Source organism: Cyprinus carpio, chromosome B2 (assembly GCF_018340385.1).
Source record: "Cyprinus carpio isolate SPL01 chromosome B2, ASM1834038v1, whole genome shotgun sequence".
Classification (NCBI taxonomy): Eukaryota; Metazoa; Chordata; class Actinopteri; order Cypriniformes; family Cyprinidae; genus Cyprinus; species Cyprinus carpio.
In genome coordinates this window covers 23,417,619-23,437,307 of record NC_056598.1, presented here as the reverse complement: position 1 = coordinate 23,437,307, position 19,689 = coordinate 23,417,619, and the positions used below count along the sequence as shown (strand labels likewise).

General features: G+C 37.2%; 1 protein-coding gene across 1 annotated transcript in view; it reads right to left on the bottom strand.

Moving 5' to 3' along the window:
- LOC109068233 (ephrin type-A receptor 3-like) overlaps nt 1-5,786 on the bottom strand; it is a 115,534-nt gene extending 109,748 nt beyond the window's left edge. Inside the window, exon 1 of the mRNA XM_042718730.1 lies at nt 5,528-5,786. Within this exon, the coding sequence (XP_042574664.1) occupies nt 5,528-5,771 (244 nt within the window). The 5' untranslated portion in view covers nt 5,772-5,786. The remainder of the gene's footprint in view (nt 1-5,527) is intronic.
- Nucleotides 5,787-19,689: the final 13,903 nt, after the last annotated feature.

The following is a 19,689-nucleotide window of genomic DNA, read 5'->3' as shown; positions in this document are numbered from 1 at the left end:
AAACACATCTCCATTCTGCCTCTTTTTTCCCCCATCAGCTGCCAGGTCGCCCTGCTATTGTGCTGCCAACATCAAGCCCGGTCTGGAGAGTGCATGGAGAATGAAGCCCTCAGACAATGACCACTCTTTTCCTCTCCTTTTCATCTCTTTCATTCTCATTTTCCTCTGCCATTTCCCACTGGCCATCAGGCTCTACATGGACTGAACAAAAAGACCACAAAAATTCCCATAATCACCTGGCTGCTAGATGGAATAGGTTTGATTCCATTCACAAACCTGAGTATTTCTGATTTGTGATGAATCCTGTGAGGTAAATATAGGTAAATATTTCAGATAAATATTTAAAACACACACACACACACACACACACATATATATATATATAATAAATCAATTCAATTGATCATTATTTTTTTAAATGATAAATTAAAATTATTGAACTAATGTAACCTATGTCACTGTAGTTCTGTCACTTTGTGGTTGTAAACTTCACTTTAAAACATTGTTACTAGTTCTTAACCTATGTCACTGCAGTTCTGTCACATTGTGGTTGTAGAAGTGGGTCGTATGACACCAGAATCGTATATCTGCAAAGGAAAACAAGAATTAATTTTCACCATCATCTACTCACAAACCTCGTTCCATCCATTTTCAGTGCACTTACTTGTGACCACCAATAGTTTTGTGGTGCATTATCGTATCATTTTAACTATTTTCTCTACCAAAAATGCTGCCCGATCTTTATAACATGACCGGGATGTATTATTTTCCAGTTAAGAGGTGCATTACTTAAATTACACCTCTTTTATCACTGTGTGTTGACCATCTAAAGTGCTGTCTCAAGAACCGCATAAGACTGGATCAGGTAGCAAAGACAGCATGTGATATCAGAATGACCCAGGAAACAGGCCGTCCGGAGCAGGATGTTGGTTTTAGCTTTTGAAAAAGAGATGCTCATCGAGTGGCAAGGTCGCATTGCATCGAAATGTGAATCTAACCATCATTTTACCCAACACAAAAGCAGCCAGCGCAGATGGACTGAGCAAACAGCCCAACTTTAGCTCCGACAAACAGAAAACAGAGACTCGAAGCATGCGGGACACAGACACTGAGAGATTTCACCCAGTCAATAACACAGAGCCGAGCAAATTGAAAAACCCTGCTGTTTGTTTAGTGCTGCGGTAAGGCAGCGATTCTCCGAGCACAATCGCCTCTCCAAACTACGCAAAAAAGAGAGAAGCTGAGGCCAAAGGCAGACAGATGAATTCAATTAAAACAAATAAAAGGTCAAGACTGGGACCCAGCAAGACCGCAGGGAGAGCGGAGCGCACAGCGTGACGTTTAGAGTCAGGCTCCATTGTGTTGACTAGCCTGCTAATGAGCTTCCAGTGAGAGAACCGGTAGCCGAACATGAGTGTCAGAGGCGTTCATTTGTAGAAACAGAAAGGAAAAAGCGAGAGAGTTAAAAAGGGAGGACAGAGCGGCTCATTTGTTGGAGACAGAAGTAGTTGTAGCTGACAGGGCAATGCAGAACAGAGGGCATCCCAGTGAATACAGGTCACCAGCCCAGCATGTCACAGGAAGGGTTTCTTTACAAAAACAACAGATAGAGCCCAAACAATGACCCGAGTTCAACCAAAACAAATAACCGATCAAGTAAAATGATCCCTTTTCACAAAGAAACTACACCGGTCTGCCTATTCACACTGTTTGTAGGCCATTGTGCACCAATCAAGGCTGATGATGTCCTAAAATCAATAGCTATATGTCTACCCCTATCTCTTTCACCTATTTTAATTTCATTGCAAATAATATTGGCCAATCAATTACCTGGCTTGAGCCATTATGTGTCCAGAAAATAATTTTCCCTCAGCCTTTGCTCGTGTGTGGTAATAATGGTGTGTACGGTGGGAAATTAAGAGGCCCTCTAAGGTCTTTTTAATGATTGCACATCGGTGTGCAACCTACTGTATAGCGCAAAGCCATCAGTAATCCCAGTAATAGAGGTGAATCAGTGCAGTGAGGCGGCCAATCAATGTCCACGTCAGCTCAAGGTCATGAACAAAATAATGATGGTGATAAAAGCAATCCAATTACACTGATGTGATTAATCATAAAATTATATTATGATTCCCATTCTCATTATACAGTTAAACAAGTGTAATCAATAAATAGATCTATAGTTATTCTCCTAAAAGAAAGACTCTACTGAGGAGTTTTGAAGAGATCTTAAAGGGATAGTTCATCAAGAAAATTCTGTCAGCTGTAAATGATGACAAACCTCTACTGCAGAGCATAAAAGATGATATTTTGAAGAATGTATGGACAAAAGCAGCTTAAACAATAAAGGTCAATGGGGTCCCAAAGAACACTGGATCCCACTGATGAAGAAACAAAAAGAAGAAAAACATGATTTCCAAAATAATTCTTATTTGTTTTCCACAGATGGAAGGAACTATTTTTGGGAACGACATGAGAGTACATGATGACCAAAAGTCAAACATTTCCCATGTCATTTTTATCCAGGATCAAATGATCTGAGGTATTCTCCACACACAATGACTCATTTGTTTCTATTATTATTTTGTCTGAAACTTCATCATGTCTCCTAAATGTTAAGAACATAGATAGATAGATAGATAGATAGATAGATAGATAGATAGATAGATAGATAGATAGATAGATAGATAGATAGATAGATAGATAGATAGATAGATAGATAGATAGATGTCCTACTCTCTTGCTTGTTTTAGCCAAGGCATTTGGCCATGAGGGCACTCTAATCCAGACTGTTTAAACCTGGAGAAAAGGCAGAGAACAGAGGCTCCTTCACAAACAGAGCCTCTTCCCCTGGGGGGAAGCTGAGCTACTAATCCTGCTGCCCAGCAAATGAACGCAAGCAACAGGGACAGGTCACCCAAACTCGCTAGAAGGGAGGAAAGAGAGAAAGGAATATCAGAGCAGTGAAAACAGCCCATGGTGGAGGTAGAATACTAATCTAGAGCAAAAGAAGAAAAAAGAAACATCAAAATCGATGACCATTCCAGGGGTTCAACAAAAAGATTAAATGTTCTTTTTAAGCCATTAAACCGAATTAAGCTCACCAACCCGGATCAGGCTCAATCTAATCTTTACTCAAGCAGGTGGTATGAACCCTCCATTGGCAGACCGCAAGAGACAGAGCTCTTCTTCATTTCATTATAAAATTAGTTTTGAAACAGTGTCTAGTCGTGTTCTCGTTGATACTCTGGAAAACACGCTTGGTGATGTCTTGGCATAATTGTGTTAAGATCTCCATGAATGGGGCTCAAAATCCCAACCCATGTCAAAATAACCCACCCCACCCCTCATATTCTAAATTCAAGAAACTGTGAGATCCACCGCAAAACAAAACCCTGACAAAAGAATTTGTGTGCTACAAGGCGCCCTCTGCTGTTCATATCAGCTGCTTCACTGTCCCCTGACCTCTCTGAATTCATTCCTTCTTAGATAACTTCCACATTTTGGACCATATGTGGCAAATGACTCCCTTGTCATTGTGTTCGCATTGCTCCAGTGTAACATGGCACCCGCACTCCCACTGCGGCTTAAAATAACAAACGCTGGTCAGTCTTACGGCTCGGTGAGCAAGCACAGCGGGCGTCCTCTAGATGAGAAGACGTTATTTACAGTCACATAGAGCACCATGGAGCATAGCAGAGACAAAGCAGAAGAGTCCGTGATTAAGTGTTGGAAGCCACTGGATGTGCGGTTATGCACTCTACTCACATACGCACAAAAGCACATGCTACTGCAAAAATACAAAGACATGGGTCAGTCGATTAAAGTCAGACAATTAGGCTGATAACAGAGGGGAAGGTTCAGAAGAAAGCAGAAAACATTATAAAGAAGAAAGAGGCTAGAAGAACAAGCCCTGCTGGGAGGGAACACAGGGAAAAAGAAACAGAGCGAAAGCTATTGTCCAGTCACCGGACAGCCAAAGACACCAACCAGTAAAGCACTGTTTAGTCCTTCTGTTGGGCACCAAACGATTTGTCTTACATTTCCACTGGTTAAACACAGTTTCACCATCCTCTCAAGTGCATTTTTCATCTGACAAAATACATTTTCCTCAGGTTTTGAGAGTTGGCATTGGTACAATCTAAATGCTTTTGTGACTCAAAAAGCTGATTTCTTCCATTTATGAATGAATTCACTTAAAGGACCCCCCCAAAAAGAAGTTCTTTGACTCTTCTACTCGGGATAGGAAATTACTGTAAAAGCTCTCTGCCTCGATGGAAGCATTATCTTCATTGTCTATCTAGGATGCATTTTGCTGAACTCAAATTCCAACATTTGAGCTAAACTGTGCTGAAAAAGAAGCTCATTCATATGGTCTGACTCTCTTTATCATTTAGAAAAAAATCACAATTCAAAACTAACCATATTGGAATATTTGCTGGACAACTCAAAGCTCTGTCACACACAGAAAAACATGCTCTTTTGGTTTTTTGAGATTATTAAAATAAACCTTCATTAACATAAGAATCGATTATTATTCCAAATGTATTTATTTTTAAATAAAGTGATAAACTACTTGGCCAGTTTCATGTGTTCTAATTCTTGTGGCAGAGAACTGGTACTTACATGCTATTTTAGGATTTATTATTTATTTAACAGACTGTGGAACAGATTTTTCTAGTGTGTATTGAGACTGCTATATGGACAAGATGCAGTCACCATTAACAAATCACCTTATGGTCACTGATAAATGATCAGGCTTATAGAGATTTCTCTCGGGTTCCAGCTGGCCATACGGCATTGCACACAACACAGCACAATTTCTGGACATATAAGAGAATTGCTCACATCAAGTTCTTAATTTTGTTTTATTTGCTTTTTAATCCTTAGCAAAAATATGTGCTTTCAAAAATAACTTTAACACTTATTATAATATTAAATAATAAAATAGTAAATAACTTTCTAATACTGTACATAGTCTCTTAAGTTAACTTTTAGGGTTTAACTTTTTTATATTTGTTTATAAATAAATAAACAAAAAAGATTGCTTTGCTGTTGCACTGTGACTTTCGAATAGAGTATATTAGTATTCACAGTTTATTTTCTATTTAAAAAAAATTGTATAAATATTTTTATATTTTTATTTATTTTTTTATTTTATTTTTTATTTTTTGCTGTGGTAGCAGAGATGTACATTACAATAATTCTTAAAATTTCAAATTTGTGATCGTGTGCAAGCATTATCATTATCCTAATAATATCCAAAAAAAATATTGGAAATGTCCAACTGCAATCCACAGGGAGCACTTCAAAAGCGAGTTCTACAGGACAAGCCTGACGTACCCTAATATTTCAATAATCCTTAGTAATAAACACATGCACTTGCTATTTTCCCTGCTTGCTTCATTCACCTTATGCATGATTTATAGAAACCACAGCATCCAGAGCGCACTTCAGAAACTGTCTCCCGCAAACCTCAGCCATGAATTAATCCTATTCTTAGTTAATAAACACAAAGCCCTCTTACCTTCATTCTCTGGGTAATTCCGTAAGGCTTGACTCGGTGTGAGGGAGGGGAAAAGAAAGAAAAGAAGGGACGGATAAATCCAACGGGTTGCCATTTTCAGGCTGCGCTTTGAGCGCGCTGCATCCCTCTCGCAGTAGAAAGTTACTGAGGCTCGCGAGTCGCGATCAGAGCTCAAGTGCGAGAGGAAAGCAGAGCAGAGCAGAGGAGAGGGAGTGTCTTGGACTAGCCACGGAGTGTCAATCATCCCGGGCTGCCAGGGAAACAGAGGACGGCGGTAAGGCGCGCGGCTGCTTTCAAAGGCGCGAGCTCGATAAAGATCTCATCATTCGAAAAAAGATCATTTTCTATGGTCAGTTTTTTTTTTTTTCTTCACGTTTGTGGGAGTATCCAAAAATGGCCTACATATTGCCATTCACTTTTTCCTACATTATATAGTCCACTTGAAAGAGTGAGTAAAAACGAGTCAACCAATATAAGTGCACCCAAAGGACAGCTGTTTTTCGCAGTTTGTGCTTGCTAATATAACTTGCATTTTGAAGACCACCACTGTGGAGATGTGGGAATTCAATAAACAGGTCCCTCACAGTATGGGAACACATTGAGTGTACATTGGTTATGCACTAGTATATTTGTACACTAGTCCACTATGGTTTCAGACACTACAAATGCTATCCTCTCAGTCAGAAAAAAATAAATAAATAAAATGTATCATATTAGTTAGGCATAAGTAAACAAGATTTACATTTTATTCTTAAATTATTGCCTTAAGTTATTAAAGAGATACTCCACCCCAAAATAAAAATTTTGTCATTAATCACTTACCCCCATGCCGTTCCAAACCTGTAAAAGCTTTGTTCGTCTTCGGAACACAATTTAAGATATTTTGGATGAAAACAGGGAGACTTGTGACTGTCCCATAGACTGCCAAGTAAAATACACTGTCAAGGTCCAGAAAAGAATGAAAAGCATCAGAATAATCACATCAGCGTAACGCCATTCTGGTGAATCTGAGCTGTACGCAGGCAGCGTACGCTCTTCTGTGTCAGCCACGGCACAGGATGTGCTGTTTTCTTTCAAATCAAATCATAAATATACGTAGAAAATGTATCCTTGTGGTGTGGCTGACACAGAAGACCGTATGCTGCCTGCGAGCAGCTCAGATTCGCCAAAATGGTGCTACGCTGATGTGGAGTGACACAGAGGAGACAAATTATTGAATAAAGTCATTATTTTGTTTTATTCGCGTACAAAACGTATTGTCGTCGCTTCATAATGTTATGGTTGAACCACTGATGGCAGATGGACTATTCTGACGATGTCTTTCATACTTTTCTGGACCTTGACAGTGTATTTTACTTGGCGGTCTATGGGACAGTCACAAGACTCCCTGTTTTCATCCAAAATATCTTAAATTGTGTTCCGAAGACGAATTAAGCTTTTACAGGTTTGAAATGACATGGGGGTAAGTGATTAATGACAAAATTTTCATTTTGGGGTGGAGTATCCCTTTAAGGCATGTTAAAAAAGCATTCAGAGTACAGACTAAAGCAATAAGTCAAGCATTTTAGGCATGTAAAAACTGTGGTAAAAATTACTGTAACACATGGCAGCTGACACATACGGAAACTGTCATCATTTACTCACCCTTATTGTCACTCCAAACCTCAATGTCTTCTGTGAAACATATAAGATGATATTTAAAGGAATGTCTACAATAAAAGTCAATGATTAGCAAACTGTCAACAGAATGTAAAACAAAACTGTTTTTCAGTTACCACAAAAAATTTACCACATTTATTTCTAAATATCTTTTGGTAAGTAAATGAAAACAGAACTTTTATTTATTTATTTAATTATTTATTTATTTATTTATTTATTTTTATCCCATTTAACACATTTACAATAATCACACACAAAAACAAATCACAAAAAGTGCTTATAGGAACATTACATTTTAATTAAAGTGTGCTCATACATATCCATTCATCTGCTATTACAATGCACTTGAGCACAGCTCATCCAATAAGATTTTAGATCCGGAACTATTCTTTTTTAAATAAGGTATTCTAAATGGACTACAGCAGAATTAAAATTGCAAGATATAATTTGTAATCTTGGCCAGATCTGGGAATCATAGCGGAATAACGACCAGTGAAACCACCATCACTTTATCCACTTTCTCTTTGTTCCAACTGGGATTTTCTAAGTGTCCAATTAAGACAATTAAGCAATTTACACTCTATACAGGCCGCATGCCAATGACCTAATTTCCCCATGGGGTGAAATAAAAAAAAGGTTTTTAGAAGGCTTCATTCATACAATAACAAAACTCCGTCATGGCAACACTATCAATGACATGGCAAGGCTCTCAGACTCCTCAACTAACACCAACCCCACCTAAGGCTGTTTGTGTGTGGGATGTCTTTAAGACACTCACAGTCCTCATGGTCACTGTGGATTGTCTCTGAATGCTACAGTAAAATGCAGTGTCAGCTTCTGCTCTTCAAGAGAAACCATGGAAGTCCAGACAGATTATATAAAAATTTGTCTGCAATACTCCTTCTGCTTTCATAACACAAATGGCCATTAGAGGAGGACAGTGAGCTACTGTTAAGAGTTCTTCATAGAATCACTGCATGGTGTACTTTTAGCTACTGCCAGTGCTACACTCAAAACACACACATACACAAAATCTTTCTCCTCAGACTAATTCATGTGCCATTTGTGCTTTTTTGCCATTCTGTGTTATTTTGAGCCACATCAAAACTTTACGGTTGACTTTTTATCCAAAGGAAATGCTTCAGTTTCAACCTTTTTTCAGCCCATTTCTAAAAGGATTGAACTCTGGTCATCTGCTCTCTCCCCCTTTCACCCTAAAAAGGTCAGTTAGTTATAATGGCTTGGACTGAGGGCCAAATCCAACTCTTCATAGCGCAGATTGTTCTATTTGGCAGGTTGCACTGCTGTGAAGATTCACTGCTGGAAGACAAACTAACCAAAAAAAAAAAAAAAAAAAAAAAAAAGAACACCACATGCACATGGGACCACAAAAGAAAGCTGTTGATCTCAAAAACAAAGCAAGGTGTGCAAATGTATTTTGCCTTTACTCATTACATGTACATATAAATTAGAAATTACTTCATTATGAAACTGAAATAAACACACACACGCACGCTACTTTCGAAATGTAAGGGATCAGTGTGATTTTGGATGCATGTGTGTGAAAAAAAAATAAAAAATCAGCAAGGCTGCATTTAATCAAAAGTTATATTAAAGACATTTATAGTGTTACAAAAGTTTACTATATCAAATAAATGCCGTTCATTTGAACTTCCAATTCAGTAGAGAATCTGGAAAATAATCTATCACTGTTTCCACAAAAAAATTAGGCAGCACAACTGTCTTCAAATCTAACAAATGTTTTTGAGCACCAAATCAGCATATTAGAGTGATTTCTGAAGGATTATGTGACATAATGTAAAGACTGATATATTGGCTGCTGAAAAGCTTCACTTATTGCAGGAATAAAACACATAAAATATATTAAAATAGAAAACAGTTATTTAAAATTTTAATATTTCACATATTACTGTTTTCTGTTTTTTCGCTTCAATATATTAACTCCAAACTTTTGAAAAGTAGTGTGTATGTATTCCACTTGTATCTCTGTTCTCCTAAAAGCAGGTTACACAAAGTTACACCTAAGTGACTAGTGGCGCTTTTCCACTGCATGGTACGGCACGGTACGGCTCGGTATGGTTCACTTTTGGGGGTTTTTCCACTGGGTACAGTACCTGGAACCTGGTACTTTTTTTAGTACCACCTTGGTTAAGATTCCAAGTGAACCGTACCGTTACCAAAACGTGACGTGTAAACTCTGCTGATCACGGATTGGCCGGAGAGAATAGTCACTACCTGCGTCACTGAACTTGCAACACAAACACAAAAGAACCGCTAGATTTAAATCAGCAAAGCCAGCTGGATCAAATGCGATCGTTTTGAACGAGCGCACCTTTTTTTAACAACCAAAAAGTTTTGTTGTCTGTTGCAGAAGTACAGACGTTCGAAATGAAAAAGTTATACAAGCGGATCTAGCAGGAGCTTGATGGGCGACACGGAATGAAAAATTTTTTAGGAGTTGTGGCAGTACAGGCAGCTCAACTAAAATGACATGTGAATAATCCTGCCCACTCTAAAGCGATACTAAACTGCAATGGAAATGCAAACCCAAAATAGTTAAACCAAGGTTTCAATCTTACATCTTTAGCTGAAACCACAGGGCTTGTGGTAGTACAGGGCTCGCTGAAAGGGTCGTCTGCCATGCTGAATCCACCTAACACTCTCACAGGCTATTCAGAGCTACTCACTCGTGTGTTAATGTCTCTATTGTGGTGGACCAAACATTTAATGGCCGGCAGTTTGGTGCTCGCATTTAGAGGCAAAGAAAGGCTTTTTATGAGGAGGTGGGGGCACTGATCCAGAGACCCTCTGGACATCATCGGCCACCAATGAGGGGAGGGCTGGACGAGGCTAATGGGCAAAGAAAGAGAGAGAAAGTTGAACAGCCTGCCTGCGGCCGTGTGCCTCGGTTTCCAAGATGGATAGTTTGAGCGTGAGGAACATAATGGAGGGAGGGAGAGTGATAGTCTGCTCATGAACGGAAGGAAGCAAATTGAGAGATGAGTGTGGGGTTGGGGGAGGAGGTGTAACTATAACAGAGAAAGGGAGCAGCGCTTTGGCACTTTAGTAACTCCCGTGCAACTGAACCACATGGCATGCAGCATGCAATTCATCATGTCAGAGTTTGCAAGAGACTGCACACACAAAAGTGAGAGTGTGGGAAAGCCCAGGACAACAATGAAAGCTCACAAGATCCCCCCATAAACACCCCCTGTTCTCCTCTCCCATCTCCTAAGGAATCCCTCCATGAGCCCAGAACTTTACCTGCCACACTGTAGAGCAGACAGCCATTCATTCCCATCCAACAAGTAGCAATTGAAAGAGAATAAGAAAAACTTTGTGCACTCTTTGTGCACTCTAGTTCTAGCCAGTCACTTTTTCACACTCTCTCTTTCTCTTTCTCTCTCTTTGTGCACCTGATTGTTGTCAGGTCTACGATTACTTGATAAGACAAAAATCGCTGTAATGGCCCAAGCCTTTTAAAGCTTGATCTGTTCGCCTTTTTCTAAACCAAGCTCTATTTCTGAGTTTTATTTTAACTCTTCTGTCTCTAGGAAAAAATACATCCAGGCAGGAAGAATATATTGACCAAAGCAGCTACCAGACAATGCAATTGTAGTTTTGACTCATGAATGCCTTACAGTTTTGTGACAAAATATACGAAACAGAATATTTGCTTCTCAGATCTTTATCAAAGATGTAAAACAAATTTTCGTCAGCTTTCTTGGTAATCATGTTGGAAACCACAGTAATTTCCTGCATGGTTAGTGGGCTACAAGGGTGCATTTGCTTTTGTATGTACTGTTTTGCAACTCTCTTTTGGTATTACCATGGTGAGTTACCAGCTGCATGGTCTTTGAACGAAGCCATCTTTCAAAGCTCATATCAATGTCTGTATGCATATCTGAGATCAGAACAGCCAATATATCACTTTGTTTAGAAGTTTATAGGCCTAATATAGCGGCCTAGTGTATGAAAGGTTAACCAGTCTATCCATAATAGATCCTGAGACAGAGTAAGATCTAGTACTCTTGACTCAGACTCAAGGGAATATGAAACCTCTCCCCTCTCCATACAATCGTTACACTGTCTACATGCTGGAGGGGAATGTATGGCTTTCCTGCTGATATATTGCAGTTTTGTTCAATGTTCAAGAATTCAACACAATGTAGATAAAATGAATGATGTTTAATGTAGTTTCTTCTCAGAGCAACTAGATAGGGACCAACGTTTATTAACAATTATGAATACTAAATGTTTTTATGATTACATTTTGGCAAATCATACAACAATTCACTTGTAAACTAAAAACAAAAAAACAATGCTGTAATTGAAAACCAGACATATATACATACATAAGTTTTATTTTAATGTTCAGTAATGATGGACCCAAGCTTGTTTGTCCTTCATGAATTTTGACAGCTCTGGGGGGAATTTTAAAGAAACGTTTGAGATGAGGTAAGAACACTGCTGCAAAATTCTACCTGCCAGGTCTCTTTCTGAGCATTCACATAGATTTTACTACAAATGTCATCCATATAAATTTACCAAACTGACACATTTTTTATATCCTCAAAAAGGTTTAGAATCTGTTCAGGATTGTTCATACCAAGGAGCATAACTCTAACAATAACTATAAAGTTCCAATAATAGTTTTAATTATTTGAGAACAGGGAAGTTAACACTACAGCTATAATGACAGAAGAACAATATCATTGGAATTACTTTTAGATTTTTTTTGTTTGTTTTTTCTCAGCTGATGAATAACAAAAACACTGAGTGCCAATAAGAATCCACCCAACTTTAAAGAGTTAGATCATTTACAGTGGCAGACATAAGCAAGCGCTTATAATAAACAGAATGTTATTGTGATTGGTATGGACACTATATATAATAGCCCTAATACTTTAAAGCTATAATATCTGAAATAAATTCCCTTGAACCTGATTGAGTACTTGGAATCATACTTTTACATGCACAGTTTATGTAACCTAACAAAATGCTCACAAAAACTCCTTCATAATAGGGACGATCATGAAGTGCTTCAATGAAGCTGTTTGAATAACCTGTTTTCTGGCAGCCTATTTAATGTGTCAAATAAATGAAATAAAACAAACATAAAGAAACAACCAACACACACACTTTCAAGTGTTTTGGAATGAGCTGTTTTTATTTTTTTTATTCTTTTTTTTTTTTAGTTACCAGTGTGCTGAACAAGCCCAGCTACATTCCACTGAGAAAAAAAATAATACATATTTAATGAGAGAATACATAGATGATGAAAAAATGTTCATTTCTTAGGGATAAACTCTCCTCTCCACACCAAAAATATCTTATTCATTCTGTACACTGCCAGCAGTTACACTGAGAGGAAATCCATGTGTGATTTGTCACCATTTCCACAGACTTAGACACCCAGGCACACAAACCCCATCCCTAATGGACACTCTGCGCACGCTAAACAAATTAGGCCCGCGCATTACAGCTAGAGTGCTAGACAGAGAGAGATAAAGATGCTAAAGCTAATGGCTACCAACACTCTCTTCTAACACCATGATGGATAACCGAGGGTAACGTAGTTACAAAACTCCCCGGAGAAGCGATCGACAGGCAGCCCTGCAGCTAGACGTCAAAGGACATTCACATACCCACAGCAAATGAGTGAATGCATTATGATCCATCAACGCTCAGACACCTTTAACACCATTACGGAGATGCTTTCACTTAACAGAGTCTAGACTAGGCAAAAACAAACTTATCGTCTTCACCTATGGATGATGGAGTGACGCCTATATGTAATGGCTAGGGTAATTTATACATTTATTGGTGTCACGGTCACATGTCCAGGTCAATAAACACAGTTGCACAGTAAGGCTATGAAGTTTTATTTTTAGCCATGTTCCATGTTTTCTGTTTTTTGGATTACATTTTCTATAGGTTTTATTACATCTTAACAATTAAAAAGGAGGTCTAAACAACATAAGGGATCGCTCAACCAAAAATTTTAATTACCCCATGATTTACTCACCCTCAAGCCATCCTAGGTATATGTGACTTTTTGTTTTCAGACGAATACAATTTGAGTTGAAAAATGTCCTGGCTCTTCTAAGCATTATAATGGCACTGAATGATGGTTGAGATTTTGAAGCCCAAAAAGTGCATCCATCCATCATAAAAAGCACTCCATATAGTCCCGGGAGGTAAATAAATTATTTTTTCAATTTTGGGTGAATTATCCCTTTAATCATAAAACGGATTTTTTTTTTTTAACAATAATAGGGCACTATATGGAAATTGTTCTACTTTTCCAGATATTCTGTTTTGTTTTGTTTTGTTTTGTTTTGTTTTTCTGGATTCTATTTTATTATTAAATACAAAATTATTATTAAAATAGTATAAAATTAGCACATAACATGTTAACAATTTAACTAATAGTTTAATGGTTTAAATTAAATCATCAATGAAAAATTGTGCAATATACCTAAAAAACAATGATTCAAACTATATGATTATTATTGCTATTACTTTGAGAACGACATTCTACTATATATTAGTAATATATTTCTATCATAGTTTCTTCAAGTTAAACACATACACAAAACTGTAAATTATTTAAAAATGGTTATTAATTAAGTTTAGAGAAAGTTGCCTAACCCTAACCATGTGGCTCTGAATATCCAGTCTCACTAAGTAGTCACGCAAAAATTATTTTAGATCATAAAATTACACATTTTCAGGATCATACAAAAACTTGCAGGTCTCCTACTGATGACACCATGACTGCAGCATAATTGTGTTAGTCAAATAAAGGTTGGTAACTGTAGCAATGATGTTGGTAGAGATAAGGAACAAGACGGGTGAAGCCCATTAGGACACACTTACTTGGTGAGAGGGAGAGTGAATCTCTCACACATCAGTGGATCTTAATCAGATCTGGGACCGGCACAGGGTCTCATCTGCACCTTTCATCTGTCTCTCTCCTGCTACCACTCCGTCTGTCACTCCATCATTCCAACCTTCAAATCTCTCCTATTTTTGTGCTGATGAATGCACACAACGCTTGTTCTGTGCGCTGCATGTGCTACCCAAGTAACTAGAGCCAGTGAGGGCCGATCCTGTGATCCTTCAGCATATCTGACAAAAGAAGCAGACACGGTGGAGTTAGAATCGCGAATAAAGAGGAAACCGGAGTAATGTGATGTGGTTTATCGGTAATGCTGTCATGTAAATAAACATTACATGCAGTTCAACGCACTGGCTCACTGCATAACATCATTCTGACATGCAGTTGGAAGCACAATCATCTTGATATCCGTTGAAAATTCCAGAATTTTCAAGCACATTCTTTAGTTCCTCTTGGAACCTGTCATGGTCAGTAGGTTAACCAGCCGTCTCTAAGCTCCGACCTGGCCTCAGACCTTGGCAGAGAGATCTCCTGAAAATCATCCCAAGACCCCCCCTGGGTTCACGCTGTGACTTCGGGGCACAATTACAGCCAGTGTTTCCAAACACAGCACATTCCCCCACAAGTAATTAATGATCACAACATAATAATCTCCAACAAAAGAGCCCCCCCTTTCACAGCATGCAGGCCTTTGATTCTGACCTCATTTAACCCCGCAGTGTCTAAAGAGTTGGGCGGGGGATGGAAGGAACAACATTTTTATGTTGAATATAAGCTTATGTACATCATACAATGTTTACAAAGAGTTTAAGAAGGAAGTTTGGAAGAAGCTTGTTTCTAGTCTTGTCAATCATGACACAAGGACAAAATAGCTGCTTACGACCTAACAAATACATGTTCCAAGAACATTTAGCAAAAATTCTCATTAAGTTTTCTAAATCTTTTCTGAACATTCAAAATGCCCATCATTTTGCAATCATAATGGAAATGTTACTTTCCAATGTTCTCTGAGCATTCGGAATTAAGTTAAAAAACAAAAAAACAGTCAATGAATGATTTATACATACTAAATATTTTTGTGCTAATGCTTTGAGAACATTACTAAAGACCAGATTACTTTGAACAAATGTTCTGTTAATGTACAGAAGAATGGAAAAATGTTTATCCATAACTTTAAGGGCCTTGCCAAAACGTTTGCCAAAAAAACATTACCTCTTTGGTTACTGCCTTCCCACCACCCTATCCCAGCCCACTTTTATTTTTGATATATGCTATATATGAAAAGTTTATTTGCAAAAACAGATAATATAAATTTTCTTAAATCATGTTTTTTTAGTGTGTTATCATGTTTTTATTGCAGTTTGATTGCTGTTTGGAATGCAAGACAAAAAAAAAAAACACAAAAAAAACATGATTTTTAAACATTTTTAAAAACTGTGTAATCTGTCGTTGGTTTTTTGTTGTTGTTTTTATCTGTATGTATATATATATATATATATATATATATATATATATATATATATATATATATATATATATATATATATATATATATATATATATATATATATATATATATATATAAACCCTAATGTCTTTAACTATAATGTCATGATTGAGCCTTTTCTTTACAGATAGAAAGCCAAATGTTTTGCTTTTATATGTTTATCTTCATGTCACTTCCAAAGGTTATATGGACACATAAACTTCTGAACTGTCATATTTTTAAGCTTTCTTATGCGTAACTGTTCCAAAAATATAGCAAAGGTCTTTTTAGTTAGGTTTCTATTGAATCTAAAAGTCTCAGCCTGTTATTTGGGCACCCACATCCCTCTGTGTGAATCATGAATGGTTGAAGATGGAGAATACTATTAAGAAGAACAGCATGAATAGTTACCAGTGATGAACAAGTGGAGCGAGTGAAGTTGGTATCTAAAGTAATCATTTCTGGATCAGCTGTGGCTTTAGTGGCTGTGAACCATGAAATCTGGGGCAGGCGCACATCAATTTAACTACTTATTGATTGTGTGTTTCTGCACCCTGTGAAGAGTCCTGTCTGCCACTGAGAAAGCTGAGATACCATGCTAAGTATTTCATCTTTTTTTTTTTTTTTTTTTTTTGTGAAAAACTAGGCCTATATGTTATTTTTCTTGTTTACAGACTATTATTAGGTTAATATAAAGCTTGAACAAGTACTACACTTTATAGCTAAGGAGATGTCTTTTAAAAACACCAACAACAATAACATCAAATGTTTTCTATAACTTATCGCTCAAGCAAAATACAACACATTAGCATTAAAATAGTTTGGGGTCACTAAGATTTTTTTTTTTTTTTTTAAAGAAATCACTACTTTTACTTTAGCAAATACAGTATGCAATAAATTGATCAAAAGTGATAATAAAAACTTAAACAAACAAAAACTTTCAATATTGATAATTAAAGTTTCTTGACCTCCAAATCAACATATTATAATGATTTCTGAAAGGATCATGTGACACCGAAGGCTGCTGAAAATTCAGGAATAAATTACATTTAAATATTAAAACAGAAAACGGTAATAAGATGCAAGCAGCAACCTTTCTGCTTCACCAATAGATAATTCACAAAAAGTCTCCAAGTCATTTTACATTAGGACAGAAATAAAGGATCTAGGGAATCTCTCACCAACCAGTGATCTGAAGGTCTGTGGTGTAAGAAATAAAAACACCTTAAAATATAAAGAGACAGAGAAAATGAAATCTCAGGATTAGAAAAACAGCTTTTCAGATCAATGGCCAAGAAAAGGTCTGAGTATCGATTTGAGAAAGGTACTTTTGGTGTATAAAAACACAGAGGTGGATTTTCTGTCGGCTGATGGCTTAGATGACCTTCTTCAGATCCTCAGAGGAAGCACAACAGCTACAAACCTTTCATATCTCAGGCTGGTGTCCATTCCTATCAAACTCAGTGGTGAGGTACTGTAACCAGACTGAACCTTATTTTAAAAAGAAAAAAGGCCTCAAGCCCTGTCCATTCTGATCTTAGATGTGAACTATAATTGGCTCGTGGTCTACCGACATGATCCTGTCAACTCGTAAGTGATTGACAGCCCTTAGTCCCAGAAAGCCTCATTTGTAGAGAGTTTCTTGCTCACTTTGGCAATAAATATCCCTCTCCTCATCTCCCTGGGTGAAACTAGTACTCACAAATGTTCTGCTTATATGATCACTTTTGCACACACATACATGTTGTAGGCCATTAAATGATGAAGACATGTTCTTGGCATAGCAATCACAAGAATTCTTTACATTCATAGTTCTGCAATCAGTCACAATACCAAGAACACTTAACAAAAGTCATTATACAAAGCAAATGTAATCTATCTATCTATCTATCTATCTATCTATCTATCTAGCTATCTAGCTATCTATCTATCTATCAATCTCAAAATGACAATAACTATATGACTGCTACAGTATATGCCGATTATAAATCAAGTGTTTCTGAATAAAACCACTCTTACACAAAACAAGAGGGAGAGGCTTATTGATTAAGAGAAGGAAGAATCCATTACTAAGGGTCATTCTTAATCCGGTCTTCCAAAGATGCCACTCTTATTGACCATAGGACGACAAATTAAACAGAAGAACTGAAGATATGCAGCACACAGGCACACGCACAAACACACAAACTGCTCTTCCCAGAGGTTAATACACGAAAGGACAATCAAACATGAACAAAAAACAGGCCAGAGAAGAGTGAGATAAGAATAAAACAAATAAACCTCAAATAAAGTTCAAACAGGAATCTTTCGCAGAAAATGGAAATTAAAAACACAACAAATTGACTTGCTGTATCCTCCCTTGGCTATTTTTTTCAATACGTGTTAAATCTCCTATAACAGCAGAGTACATATTATACAAGCTCCCTGTGTCACCGTTTAGTACTTTCTCTTTTGTTTCTCTCTCTCTCTGAAATGCAGGGAGTTTTCTTGAGGATGAAACACTTAGCGCAATCATGCCTTTCAACTTGCTGTTTCATGCAATCAAGTTGTTTGTGTGTATATATGTACTGTATATGTGTTCATATATGAAATTGTAGGGATAGAATTGTGTGCATTTGTGAATATGAGTTAAGGTGTATCAACTCCAACATGTATAACTTAACAAATTTTATAAGGCTGAAGCAGTAGGCCTATTTTATTTCGCAAAATCAAGCCTAAAAATAAAGAAACTAGAGGGAATTTTAAATTACAGAATCTGTCATCATCAAATTAAAATCTGTTATGCCTAGTGACCATTCAGTAAAGACAACACAACTGATAAAGTTACTGTTTTACCTTTTTAAATATTTGTCCTTGTAGGCCTGCCTGTAAATGTTATCATGACTGCTGTGTTTCTTTGGACAACCGCTTCACCTATAGATCCCATAGATGAAAAACATGACATCTTTCAATCTTTCCATGACAACCAAATAACCCATTTTTGGCTGGCGTCTTTAAGCTGGAAAGGATTTTTTCTATTTCTTAATTTTTATTTTATTATTATATATTTTTTTAAAAATCTATTGGCATGCACATGTAATCAAAGGCTTCTGTTGCATTTGATTTGTTCGCCATGGAAAAAAAGTCTGTCTTTGGGTTCGTGTACGGTGTATGCTTACTTTCAGTATGACTAACTTTCTGAATGAAACTCGAATGACTAACCAAAATATACAGCACACAACACAGAATAATGAATCCAAAAATGCAATATGCAGAAACAGAAGTACAATGATTAAAATAATAATAATAATAAACAATATTTATCAACTGAAACCCCTATAAGGTGAAATAAAATGGTTTTGTGATTAGAAAATGTACACAAATAAATACCCTAATATTTAATCAGTGTTGCCAAGTCCGCAGTTTTCCCGCAGAACTGGGCTACTTAACACTGTCTACTTAACTACGTGATATTTAGCCCCTGGAGTGCAAATTTTACTAGGGAAACCATGCCAAAAAAAAAAAAAAAAGTGTGCCTTACTCCCGGCACGATTTTTGCCTGGGGTCCCCCTTCGAAACGTTTTTTTTTTTTTTTTTTTTTTTTTGTGAAAACCTGTATTTAATGTACTACTGTAAAATTAAAACTGATCTAAATATCTGTGGCTGGTCAAGCTGGTGTGTGGCTGCTCTTCGATTGCCTGTGCCCTTGTCCAATACAGGTGAATCTGTGAATGTAATCTTCCTGTGTCAGACAAATCAATCTCGTCACCGTCTTTCAAGTTAAGCTCTGTCCCATGAGTACATCTCCATCAGTCCTTAAAACCCTGTGCTCAGCACAAGTTACGTTGTCTTTCCCTACACACACACACACACACACACACACACACACACACACACACACACACACACACACACACACACACACACACACACACACCCTTACATGTTATAATGTTCTCTGTATTATGTTTCCTTCAGCGTGGCATGATAATATGCTGATAAATTTCAGGTGTACAGGCAAAATGGTCAATACCTAAAGTAGTAGGCCTATTTTACATAACATTTAAATTGACTTGTGCATGTAGTGCCATAAAAAGCTGTTTTATTCTGCAT